Here is a 13,158-nt window from a genome sequence, read left to right as displayed (position 1 = left end):
CCCAGCTTTCCCAAGTGTAGACTACCGTTTAGATGAAAGAGTATGCATCTCCTCTTGTTGAATTTAAAGGAGAGAAGGTTTTATGATGGAAACTAACACTGTCAAAAGTTACTTTGTGGTACACTTGGAACAGTAGTGTGATTCTGTATAAGGAATGTAGGTACAGTATATGAGTGCCTATTGGTGTAAATATTTAAAATACAGTTGGTAGCCCAGTTTCCACTTAAGAGCTTAGAAGAGAGTTTGGAAAACTAGGAAGCTTGTATTTATTATAGATAATTGTAATATTTCATAATGTGGAAATGATCAAAATATCAAAACTGTAGGGAGAAAAAAAACTCTTAAAATGCAGTGTTAAAATACAGTAGCAATTCTAAAAACTGTGTAACTAAATTGGTTTTGTAGTTCTGAAGTTTAGGTTGGTGATTTGGTTACTCTGGTTTTGGCTTCTTTGTTACTGTGTGAATCTTGGCCATGTGGTGAACAGCTCCGTCTTACTCTAGTCGATATCTGAAAGTTGATAGTTAATCCATTTGTAAAGTTAGAATGGTGCTTACCTGCCTTTGAACAACCCTGAGATCTACAGATGAAAAGTGCTCCTTATTTATTGTATAAAAATAGCTGATTTCTCTTCATGTTTTAAACTAAAACCAATCTGTACAACCAGATTTTAAACCCGGTTGCATGTTATGTGAAAAGTTCTGATATAGATCTGCAGATCAGCAGCTTTAGGAAACCATCATGCTGGTCTCAACAAACAAAAAACCAAATATGTACCCGAAACTCTCCATATATGTCAGGGAAATATTTACGTAGAGCCATGTTACTGTAGCCATCATGGTGCTGAGTTTTGAACAAACGACATCTACAGGCAGTTCTCAGGAGCAGTAAACTTGGTATTTTACTTCTAGTGATCCATGTAGAATATGTGATTTGTGTTTTTTTTCTTTAAAGCAAGAGGAAGATGTTTAGGCCATTGACAAGGTCTACCTACTAAAACTAGTTAAGCCAGCTATTGCAATAAATAGTACTAATGTTGTCTTTTAATTTGTCATTCAAAAACTTTGCCTTGTAAGGCTGTTGGCATGCTTCTCAGTATCCTGTTTTTATCCTGTAAATCTATTTTGGTAATTGAGTTTCTCTGCTTGACAAATATTTTCTTAATATACCTGTGTTCCAACCTGTGTAGTAACAGTTTGCAAAACATTTGGCAGGCATCCCAAAATAGTTACGTTTAAAACTTCCTTAGAAAAGAAACGTCATTTCTCTTCCCATGTGATTTACAGAGAGAGAAACACAGCCCTTGCCCCAGGGGATTTACAATAAAAACATTTCAGTTTTGTATCAAAACATAAGTGCTATAGAAATGTGTGCGAGGTCAGCTAAGGGTTTTACTTCCACTTCTGTGTTGTACAGCAAAACTGTAGTTCAAATTTTAGCGTGCTTCCTTTGCCACACTTTAAAATTAACTTCCAGGTCCCTTCCCTAAGAATTATAATCATGGACAGACCAGGGTCATCTGATGTTTCATTTAACAAATAGAAAAATTCCAAGAATACTAAGGAGAACATGGTTCAGAGGAAAGACTCTGTAAGTATCTGGTTATCTTAGATGTGAAAGCCAGCACAAACAGCCAGACACTGAAAGGAGTAGCAGTATTGTTCAGGCAGTAGATGTTTGGAGCAAGGTTATGGTACCAAATTTTGGTCATCCCAAGAAAGTTGTGTATCATGGTTCAGAGTTTTTGGAGCCTTTTATTGAGAGGGTAGAGGAGGCTGGCCCTTGCTCAGTTCTGAAGTTAATACGTGCTGTGCCATCATTTATGGATTCTTTTTCTTAATACATCCTACCATATCAGAAAAAGAAAAGGAGGAAGCCAGGTTTGGCAGTTACTGCTACCTTTTCCTCTCCTTTGATTGTGTTTACTGCCCCATGAGTACATCAGCAGACTTCATGAGATAGTTGAAAGCTGCACCGTGATGCATAGTAAATTTCTAAATGATCTTCAGTCTGGTGGGATGGACAGGATTTCACAGCTGGATATTAAATGTTGCTGGTTATGGCTACTGCATACTATTCTACTTTTCTAAATATACCTAACTGCCTTCAGAGTCCAAGGTCATTTTAGAACTTTCTTCCGAAATGCTCATAAATTCACTGTCGGTTTGTTCAAGGGTTCATCCTGTGCTTAGGATGAAAAAGCTGAGAGAGACTTTTGCCCTTGGTACTTTATCATGCCGGAAGAAATATTTTTGTGTGTGTGTGTTAAATCTGTGGAGGCTTGACCAATTCATGTGCTGTCTGTAGTTGAGGATAATGCTTCTCTTTATCATTGTCTCTCAAAGTTCAAATACCTTCATCATACTCTACTTGCAGGATACCTGCTTTAGAATAGGTATTTGCTTGAAGTGGATGTATTGGAAGTACCTTAAATAGCTTCTAACTGTAAACTAAATTATTGTTCTGATTACTACTTTTAAAATAAAGGCTTTTAAAACTATTTGTCTTTCTCTCTTGTTTTTTTTTTTCAGGGAAAAGTTCACCTTGAATTAAAACTGAATGAACTGATAACAGATAATGGATCTGTGTGCCAGCAACTAGTAGTACAGTAAGAAAATACAGTAATCCTTGAATATTTAGTTGTTAGAACATTAAGTGATTTGTCTCTCTTCATACTGAATGTCTGAACATCCTGGTACCAATAATGTTTTTCTTTTTATATTACTTTCCTTGGAGCCTACCTTGCTGAGGGAATGGGTATATGCTTAGGGAACTTCTGCGTAAGTTTTTCACAACTGCTCATCTCTGTGGCTCCCAAAGCACTCACTTTTATTAGTACTCAGCATGGCTGTCTGGTACTGTTAGCTCAGTGTCTTGTAATTCCAGTTGAATTGGGTCTGGCGAGAAAGCTAGGAATGCCCACTGCAGCCGACGACCAGACCTTGCAGTACTGTTGTTACTGACAGAATTGAATTGTTGCTGGTGGTGTTGGGAACAGTGTGAAACTTTTTCAGTAGTAGTATTTTGGTTTGGTATGCGAAGATCCACTTTTAGTTCTGCTTCAGAATTACTTTCTCATGGTTAACCATCATAAGGAATGTTTATAGAAAAACGAGGTACAGGGGTTGTCATTCTGGAGCAGCATAAGGTTGCCACATTTCAGTAAAATTTCTTCACAACAACTTAAGGAGTTTTCACTACCAAACTTGACTTCGAAGTGTAAAGATATTGCAGCATGTCAAAGAAACTTAAAAATAATTCTGAATGTGTTTCTACTTGTGTAGTGGGTGGCAGCTTTGTTCATTGGGAGTCCTGCTGCTCTGGTTTCTGTACCCCACTTGCAGCACAAGGCAGAATTAGAACAGCTTTTCCCCCATAGACTATTCATCAGCGAAAGCTGGCTGGAGCTTTATGACTTTGTGTTTTATTCCCAACTTAACTTTCTGATAGATGTCACTTTTTATTTTAATTTAATTTTTTATAGATCCATGCACTTTAGTCTAAGTTAAATTTTTTTTTTTTAATTTTTAAAACTTGTTTGGATTTTTCATATGATAAAGAAAAGTTGCTTTAGAAAGTTACTGTTGCAGTTTTGAGTAGGAAGTGGGTTACTCACTGTGCCCTCTCAGAATCTCTTTATGACGGAGATAAATGATCAAAAGGAAGCCAGGTTTCTCTCGTGGTTGCTGTACTCACCCACTCAATGACATGTGGGAGAGGATTGTGCGTTAAACAGTGCAGTATTACTTCAGTACTTTTGTCTCATCTGAGATTATGAAATGCCCTAGAGTTCCTTAAACTAAAAATGTTTAGTAGTATTTTGTCACACATGCTGATAACCTTGAAATAATTGACTTTATAAGTTACGTATTGTACATAAATGTATTTTTGGATGTACATGTAAGAGTATGAGACATAAGAAATCTCTCACTGTCTATAGTAGTATAGAAATGGATGTGAAGGTGTTTTTGAAACCCTTTTGGTCTTAAACCATGAGGAACATACCGAAAATACATGTGAGATTCTTTAATAGAAAATTTAACCTCTTAAAGTCTGCTTATTTTGTAAATTTCTGAGAATAATTAGTAAGTGATATACTTATTGCTATGTTTTGTTAGTCACCAGGCCCTAAGAAGTCATTGCATTAGTAACTCCTTCAACAAAGCTGAAAGATAGGAAGTAGCAGAGCTGTGACTGAGTAAAAAAAAGACAGAGTGGGCATTTATGTGTGTATCTGTCCCTGCCTCTTCTCAGTTTGTCCAAAACTGAAAGTATTGGCCAAAGAAAAAAAATTCATGTTTTACTGCATGTGCAAAGTAATGGTGTGTCAATATAATGAGACAGGGAAGCTTTTAAACTTTCACCAGTTAAATTTTTTGTAGGCTAAGAGAACTCTAGATACTTGTGGTAGCTTCTGTGCATTGGTAGGTTTCTAATGGATTTCCACCATGTATTCGCTGAGAGTCCAGAATTTCTACAAAGCTGAAAAATAGTAGCTATAACTTTCACAACACAACATTAAAGATCATGTTAAGCACACAGACAATAGCAAGTAATTCAAGGGCTGCGATTCTGAGCATTATCTGGAGTCCCCTGTCACGTTTTTGTTGGTGGCTGAACCAAAGTGATAGGATTAGACCTGACTAGGAGATGGATTCATATTATTTTGAGTCTGTAGACATGGTTGTAGAAGTGCTTTTTTTTTTTTCCCCCCTGGTCTTCTAGATGGGTTTTATGATGAGAATTGATTTGAAAACTGAAGGTAATTCCAGTAGGAAGCTTAAAAGTTAAGGATTCGGACAACACAGAGCTGTTGATGATGTTAGCCTCTTACAGCTAATCTGGTAGGGAGGAAGGCGTCATTTCTTATGTTAGTATGTATAGTAAACCCAACTTTTCCAAACAAGAAGTTGTTGGGAAAAGAATACGTGATTTTAGAAAGATGAGTGTTGCTGCATATGACAAAGGGGTGGTCAGTTGTATAATGAAACCAGTACTCATGTTTGTTTCTTTTTGTCCTCTAGCCCCCTGCATGCCCCCTTCTGTTTTTGTTTTTAATTTAGATCCGTATTAGGGCTCTGTTCCCTAACTTTATGTATGGGAAGTAAGCTTAGGGAATGATAAGTATTAATATATCGCAGACTATGTTTGTATCAGTGAAGCTATGGATAACAGGCAAAAAAACTCCTCACTGGAAGTTGCCTTTTGCTGAAGTTGACAAAAAGTGGTCATGTATAAGATATACCACAGCTGACTGACCTGATCTCACTTGATGCTAGGGAAGGGGGACTTGGGAGGAATGGTGGCCAGTTTTCTTAAGGTGGGACTTTCTGAAGGTAGCTAGGGCTTTCAGGTTGTATAAAGATTCTAAAAACATCATACAGAAATACTTCCCCCCCCCCCCCCCGCCCCATGAAGCCCTTACACTTTGTTTGGAATACAAGCATGAAGTTAATCTTCCTTTGGTGAAGGGCTATCTTAGAGACCGCTTGCAGTGGGCTAAATGCTGATTTTACACATAAATTTTGTATTCATTGGAAACTTGCTGTTAAATTTCATGCAGGTACACCCACAGACCGTTTCTGAATTAAAATTTTGTTTTGTCTCCTATACTAGTTGTTTCCTTTTCTAATGTGTGAATGAGGAGGGGAAAAAGGTAATACAATAGATTAACTACTGACTCAATGTGGGCTCTTTTTTTCAAAACCACAGTGGCATGTATAGTAGCACATTTCAAAAATAAATATATGCTTGCAGCTCTTCTTTCTGGGAGTTCGTAAAAAAGTTTGTGTGACGGTTGTTTGCGTATTTGCTGCTGGTGAAACAGATGATACTTGAACAGTTTCTTGCCAAATTAGGCTGTTGGATGGCAGTAGTTTCCTTCTCCATATTTAACATGACTTCAACTCTGAAAGAAAGAGTTTCGTGTATTTACAATGTGAATACTTGAAAGCCCAGCAATGGCTTATTACAGCGAGATTTTTGTCTTTTTTGCACTTACTTTTCTAAATAAGTTATACACAATACTATCTTAAATTGATCTATCAGTTTGTTACTGTCCTGTTTATACTTTATCTGCTCGAATGAAGTCGTTCTAGGGAACATAACAGTTTTTATGAAGTGTACCAAGCCTAATGGCTGCAGTTATTTAACTTCTGTGCTTGGAGGACTTCAGTTGATTTGAATGGTGGAGGTAGAGTCCGTCAGTCATTGAGGGTGTTTATTGTGGGTTGTGTCTTTTTAAGGACTTATTTCCATCTTATGAGCTGAATATATGCCAGTTGTATCTGACAGGCTCCTATTTCCTGTATGAAACTCCTCTTGCAGAACAAACTACTGAGATGTGAAGCAAGAATTAATGTAAACTGAAAGATCTCTTACACTGTACCATAACTGATCAGTAGTTTGAGAAAAGAACAAAAGCCCTTCTGTTAGCTATTGCTTAGACTTTACATGAAGATATAGTAGTTTTAAAAGCCTGTTGTTTTATATTTTAGTTCTTGTCTACTTCTTCAAACTCTATGCGTTTATGCCTTTTGAATGAAAATTGCTTGTGCCAGCCCAGATAGATGAAACCATTTGTCAAATTTGAAATGTTTACCATATGGTGGAAATGTATTTATTATGGTTGTCAGAATAGGAATATATATTTAGTGTTGTTTTCTTTTTTTTTTTGATTGGTCAGAGTGTTTGGGGGTTTTTGTTGGTTTTGGTTGGGGTTTTTTGTTTGTGTTTTTTCTTCTATTGTAGAAGATTGCAGTTCTAGTGCTTTGCCTGATTCTCTGGGGAAGGACGTTATTTCTGTGAGGTTTGCTAGCTGGTAAACTTGTTGAGCTTGCACTTTTCCATTTATGTTGTCTGCTCTAATTGAGCCACTTCAAACATCTTCAAAAATTTTTGAACATGTTTACGGGAGGCTGTTTGTTTAGTAGCTTAAAGCTATCTGCAATAATTCAGTCTCATGTATTCAGTCCGTAGGGAGTGACAATCCAGTTTGGTAGTGCTGAGTTGATTTAATGGCTTCCTACTCTTAATGGCTGCTTGCCCTGCACTGCCTTTGGAGCTTGTGAGATCTTCTACATGACTGGGTTAATTTAGGTTGCCAAAGTGACTGAAAACTGGCTTGAAACCTAAGTAGCTTTCTGTAAGGTTAGTGAACAGAGTCACCATAGGTGATAGGTGCAAGGCAGGAGTGTAAGAGAAGGAGGAGGATCCACCATTTCAGAGCAGTTCAATTGACTTAGCTGTGCTGTCAAATAATGTGTCTAAAGCTGACTCCATGCAGTTACTGGAGAGGTAAGGCATGGTTATGACTGGCTAAGTTAGAGATGGAAGGGGAGGAGGTGAGATAAATTTGGAACAAATTCTGATGGGTCTGAAAAGGAAAGATTTGGGAATATTAGGATTTGATGGTCAGGGGAACTGGGTTACTGTTTGTTTTTTCAGATGTTGAAACAAGGTAGGCTGTCTAAGCTCTGTATACCTTAGTTGCTGGCAACAGAAATGGGACTTGGGCAGGACATGAAAAGGGAATGCTAGAGCTGCCTACACAGAGAGACTGACTGGAGCATGAAATCAGCTTGAAGTGACAGATCTGTATGATGAATCTGGAGATTCTAGTTCTGCTGTAGGGCTGTGTCGTTGTCAGGAAAAAGTTTTTCAACTTGCAGGAAATCATAAACAAGCCTTCCTTTAGTTTGTTACATTGTGGTCAAGCTGTAAGAAGACAGGGGAGGCTGGAACAAGCTGTTCCTGAAACAAAAAGTAGGGCATTGTGATCAGTTTTTGTTGATATGATAATACATTTTCCCACAGGATCATTATGTCAAGTATACAGGTCATTCACACAGCGATCAGGGAAGGAGTGAGAAACTTCATACGTACGGAAAGAAACTTCTTTCTGCAGGACTTCAATCTGTTTGCTAGGGAATTTCAGGAGCTTGGTGAACATGATGCAGGCTGTAGGAAGAGAAATTGTGTTGTTAAAATAGTTCAATACTATCAGATAAGTTTGACTTAATCCATCTGCTATGAATTTCCTATCAGATTCAAATTGAGGCTAATTTACAGGTATGCTCAGCACTCGCACCTGAAACCAAGTATCTCTGGGAGCTACAGAGACAGTATGTTTCGTGCTACAAAATGCCTTATAGTCTGATAGAATCAGTCCTAGCTGCCTCAAATCGGATAACCCAAATGACTGAAAAGCCTAGAAGGTTTAATTTTGTCGCCACTCTGTCACGTGTGTGTTGGAGGAGGAATCAATTAATGCTTATGAAACAACTGGATGTTTCAAGAACCCATTTAAATGGTGGGTTTGAAATCACTGTAGGGTTCATTGTGATTCAAAAATTATTGAAATGCTGAAGGCCATGTGCTTGAAAACTGGAAGAAAAATAACAAATGATTGTGCAGTGGTTCAGCACTAAATGTTCCCTGAACTAGCTAAGACAAAGGGACTTTTTTTGGGGAAAATACCATCTGGTTTATAATTGTACATACTCTAAAGAGGGTGGAGTTTTGAGGCAGCACAGGAGTGTTAGTGTCTGTTGTTTCCCCACTTGTGTTTGTTTGCAGCTCTTGTTATTCTTTTAACACTGTTTTTCTACAGTACAGAAAGCATTTCCTTAACAAAGTGTGTAGCTACCGTTGCTGCTATTGCTTTAACTTGATCTGCACAACTTAATATTTCACGTTACAGTATTAGAACATTTACTTGATTATTTCTATGAACTTAGAGCAGAACAGTCTCTTTTCTTCCTAAGTTATATAGGTTTTGGATTTTATTCAGACTGACTAATTATGGCAACCAAAACTTACTTGCATTAATTTAGTCAAATTCCTGCAGTACGTTATTTAAAAATAGATTATTTTAAAAAGAGAGAACAGGAATATGACATTGAGGTCTCATTTATGTCTGTCTTGTTTATGAAATTCTGTAATCTGCTGAATGTTTCTGGACTTCATAAATACTACAGTGTGCATGGCTACATTACAGCATCATTTTGCTAGAACGTCTGGTTTCTGCTGTAAATTTATGAACTGTTTTGCTTTACTTTTGTTGTTCCATCTGTTTTTAGTTAATACTCATATGTGGGCAACATCTGAATGTTAGTCAGCTTGCTGACCCAGCTCTGTTTCTAGTAGCGTTGCTGCTGTGGTGATTCAAAAAGATTGCAAGTCTTCAGAAAAGGTCCAGAAAATGTTTCTGTCCCCATGAGCATTAGTTTCTAACCATCCCATCCCTTTTGAGTCGGGAGTGGTGAACAGTTTAACAGAACCTGTTTAACACCAGCTTACAACTTACTGTATGAATTATGGAAGAAAACAGTATTTTTAAAAGGGCCGTTTAACCCAGATCATGCAGTATGGTGAAAAGAGTTCGAAAATAAACTTTAAACACTATTTCAAAGGTAAACTGATTTTTCTCTTTGTGGCTGAATAGTATGGATGGAACCTAGACATGCTAGGACTGTATACAATAGGTTTTGGATGTTTAATTTTAAATAACATTTCAGGATATGACTTGGATTTCTCATCTTACTCAACTCAGAATGTAGTTTAGCCAAAACAAAATATTTGAATCCATTTTAATGCCTTCCAAATGTAGTTGCTGCCATGTGGATGAGGCCAAATAGCTTTTTGTGGGCCTTGAGAAATGAAATTTAACAGTTAATGAAGTCTGCAGTTTCCCCTAACATAGCAGTTCATTTTACTTAGGATTTTGTCATGCATGTATGATACTGGAATGTCTTTTATTGAAGCAATTCCAAGAATTTTGTTCTCACAAAGCCCCCCAAGTAATGACTGCACACTTGAGTACTACCTTGTATTACCATCCAGAGATCTGTAGTTGTGATCTGCTTCATGCACATATATTATGTTGGATCAGCATATATATCAGTATGTAATACAGCAGGACTTTAAAAAAATCTTTTAAAAAAGAAATATTTGTTTGGGTGGGTTTTTTTGAGCCAAAGATACTGCTTCACTGATCTATTGATTGCCTTTTCATTGTAGCATAAAGGAGTGCCATGGGTTGCCTCTTATTAATGGACAGAATTGTGACCCTTATGCAACAGTCTCTCTTGTCGGGCCTTCCAGGTAACATTTTAGTATAAAATTAATGAATCTAAAATGCTGTGATCTTAAATTGGAAAAGAAAGGTTCTAAGCAAAATCTTTAAAATATAGAAAATTCTTAAAATACTTTCTGCATACATCACATTGTCCATTGTTGCTGGACTGTCCTTTTCCCTACCATACTCTGAAGATTGTGAAGGTGTTTGATCTGTCTGAATGGCTTGCACTAGTCAAGAATCACTTGTCACTCCTTTCTTTCTTCTCGGGTTTTGTACTGGACTCTTGATACCTGCACTGTACTTCCTTTTAATTTTCATCAAATTCCTGTGTGGGATGATACAGTTAATTGCTCACTTGCCTTCCTCTGTTCCCTGTTTTTCTTAATGTGTGTGTTTCTTTCCAGCAAATGTTTAGCATTTGGGAGGAAGCATGAGAGTGGAGGTTCTGGTGAGGCCTTTCTAATGCCAGCACATTCAGGATGCTACATTCAAAGTCCCTACAGTTTAAATGTCTCCTTTTTTTTTTTGGATTTATAATCCTGAATAACTGTTGGGGTTTTTCATTTAAGAAAAATCCCATATCCCACACATTCACTATCTGCAAGTCCCTGCTCAATAGCTTCTAAAGTAACCTAGGTTTCAGTTGTTTCTTTTTTGCAACATGAAACCTAAGTCCATCTAGTTTCTCTGGTACTGAAGAATTGCCACTGTGAGCATAGTAACAGAATGTCTTGTAGCAAACTTACATGTGTTAAAGACTTTGGAAGTATTGTCCCCAAGTAAGCTCTGAGTGAACGGGGCATTCTTCCCTCCTTGGTAATGCCTCATCACAGGGGTTTTTTTAGGTTTGGTTTGGGGGTTTTTTTGGTGGGTGGTTTTTTTTGTGGTTGTTTTGTTTTGGTTGGTTGGGTTTTGGGTTTTTTTATTTATTTTATTTTTAGAGAACTAGGGAGATTTGACCATTACAGCTAGGAGGCATGGTGTTGATTGCCAAAGAAGGTAAATTGACATATATTACCTGTTTGAATCCTGAGATACAGATGGAACTGGGTGAATGTTGGTCCCACAAAATATTTACCTTGTTGGTATGGGAATATATGTGCAAATCTAACAGAAGTTCCTGGTTAAGATTTTCCAATCTCATGCACGTGTGACTCATGTACCATGACTGGAATATTTATACGGCCAGTGCCTGAAAACAGTTAGTTGACGTCTAGGACAATTTTTCTTCTCCTTTGTCTGTTTTTCCCTCACATTTTATATTTGTTTCTTTTAGAAAGCATTTTTATACTGTCATATCCCTTTACTAACTAAAAAAGACTGTATTCTTTTATAAAATGTGTGAAATTAAAAAAAAAGGTTACCTATGTAAAGCACAAGGGAGTGGGGAGCAATTGTTTGACCCTATACTGTTTAGCATCTAGCATTAGCAGCACTCCTTCCAAAGAAAACATTCAGTGGCTTGGTGTAAGCCTCTGTTTGTAAAGAAGTACAACAAAGAAGAGCAACAAAGCTGGTGAAGGGCCTGGAGAGCAAGTCTTATGAGGAGCAGCTGAGCGAGCTGGGATTGTTTAGTCTGGAGAAAAGGAGGCTGAGGGGAGACCTTACTGCCTTCTACAACTACCTGAGAGGAGATTGTAGCGAGGTGGGGATCGGCCTCTCCTCTCTGGTAACTAGCGATAGGACAAGAGGAAACGGCCTCAAGTTGTGCCAGGGGAGGTTCAGGTTGGATATTAGGAAGAACTTCTTCACTGTGAGAGTTATTAGGCATTGGAACAGGCTCCCCAGGGAGGTGGTGGAGTCACCATCCCTGGAGGTGTTCAAAAAACGTTTAGATGTGGCACTTTGATACATGGTTTAGTGGGCATGGTGGCGTTGGGTAGAAGGTTGGACTTGATGATCCTTGAGGTCTCTTCCAACCATAACAATTCTGTGATTCTAAGTAGTAGGTATTTCCCCACAAAAGAGAGCAGGGGAAAAACAGAAATTGGCAGTCAAACAAGATCAGGAAAACAGTGCTCGTAGCCTACAAGCAGTGGTAAAGAAATGGTCTGCAGACTTAAGTTTGAAGTGCTTTAGAAATCATTCATATATTTTACTTGATATGTGTAATTTATACTCATTTGTGAAATGATTAGAAACTTTGAGCTGGACAGATGCACGATTGACTATATACAGCATTTGAAATTTTAACTTTTCAAACTATATTCTGAAGATAAACTCATTTTATTTTAAGATTTTCTTCATTGATCAAAGTGATCTCTAAAATGACAAAAAATGTTTTAACTTAAATGCATGGGTCCTTCTTGACAATAGAATGTCTTTATAATTGTGTGTTTAAGTTGTCTATGGTAAAAATTTTACCACATTGGAACAGGAATGACCAAAAGAAGACCAAAGTAAAGAAGAAAACAAGCAATCCGCAGTTTAACGAAACATTTTATTTTGAGGTAATTTTTTGTGTGGTATTCTGCCTGTTTGTCTGTTTTATGCAACCCTTCAAATATTTTTAAGCAAGCTGCATAGCAGTACCTAATGCAGAAAGCTCTGTTCAAGAAAATTGAAGAGCTTTTACTAACATCTCAAATGATATGATGTAAGTGAATGCCATACTTAAATTTCTGGGGGCTGCCAGACAATAGCATTCCCCTTCAATTGCTGTGTGGAAAATGATTTCCTCCCAAGCACATATGTGAAGGTAATTCATTATCTTGAATCACTTTTTATAGCGTCTCGTGCCATCAGGAGTTTTGAGAGAACTTTAACCTATCCTATGGAATTTGGTTTAAGTATTTTCAAGAACATTTAACTAACACCCCCCACCCGCCCCAACTTATTTCTTTAATAAAATAATGTAGTGATTATACCCAATAAAGACTAATTTTATTTTAAAAAATACTAACTTTTTTTATTTAGGATTTTATTTCAGTTCTACATGGGTTACCCTACAATAACCAAATTAGGAGTTTGAGTTTTCATCTGATTTGTCTCTAATAAAAACTACATTGGCACGTAAGCATACTGTACTGTTTAGCTGAGAGTTGAAAGTAGTACAACTATTAGACGTGCCTCAAATG

General features: G+C 37.3%; 1 protein-coding gene across 1 annotated transcript in view; it reads left to right on the top strand.

The window, feature by feature from the left end:
* The first annotated feature begins 1,569 nt into the window (after positions 1 to 1,569).
* The window catches only part of RASA2 (RAS p21 protein activator 2), a 31,022-nt gene continuing 19,433 nt past the window's right edge, over positions 1,570 to 13,158 (top strand). Inside the window, exons 1-4 of the mRNA XM_009695038.1 lie at positions 1,570 to 1,590; positions 2,532 to 2,608; positions 10,021 to 10,104; positions 12,459 to 12,531. Coding sequence (XP_009693340.1) covers positions 1,570 to 1,590; positions 2,532 to 2,608; positions 10,021 to 10,104; positions 12,459 to 12,531 — 255 coding nt within the window. The remainder of the gene's footprint in view (positions 1,591 to 2,531; positions 2,609 to 10,020; positions 10,105 to 12,458; positions 12,532 to 13,158) is intronic.

This window comes from Cariama cristata, unplaced genomic scaffold (genome assembly GCF_000690535.1).
Source record: "Cariama cristata isolate BGI_N322 unplaced genomic scaffold, ASM69053v1 scaffold5152, whole genome shotgun sequence".
Taxonomy (NCBI): Eukaryota; Metazoa; Chordata; class Aves; order Cariamiformes; family Cariamidae; genus Cariama; species Cariama cristata.
Note: the sequence above shows the minus strand (reverse complement) of the source record. Positions and strands in the feature narration are given on the sequence as shown.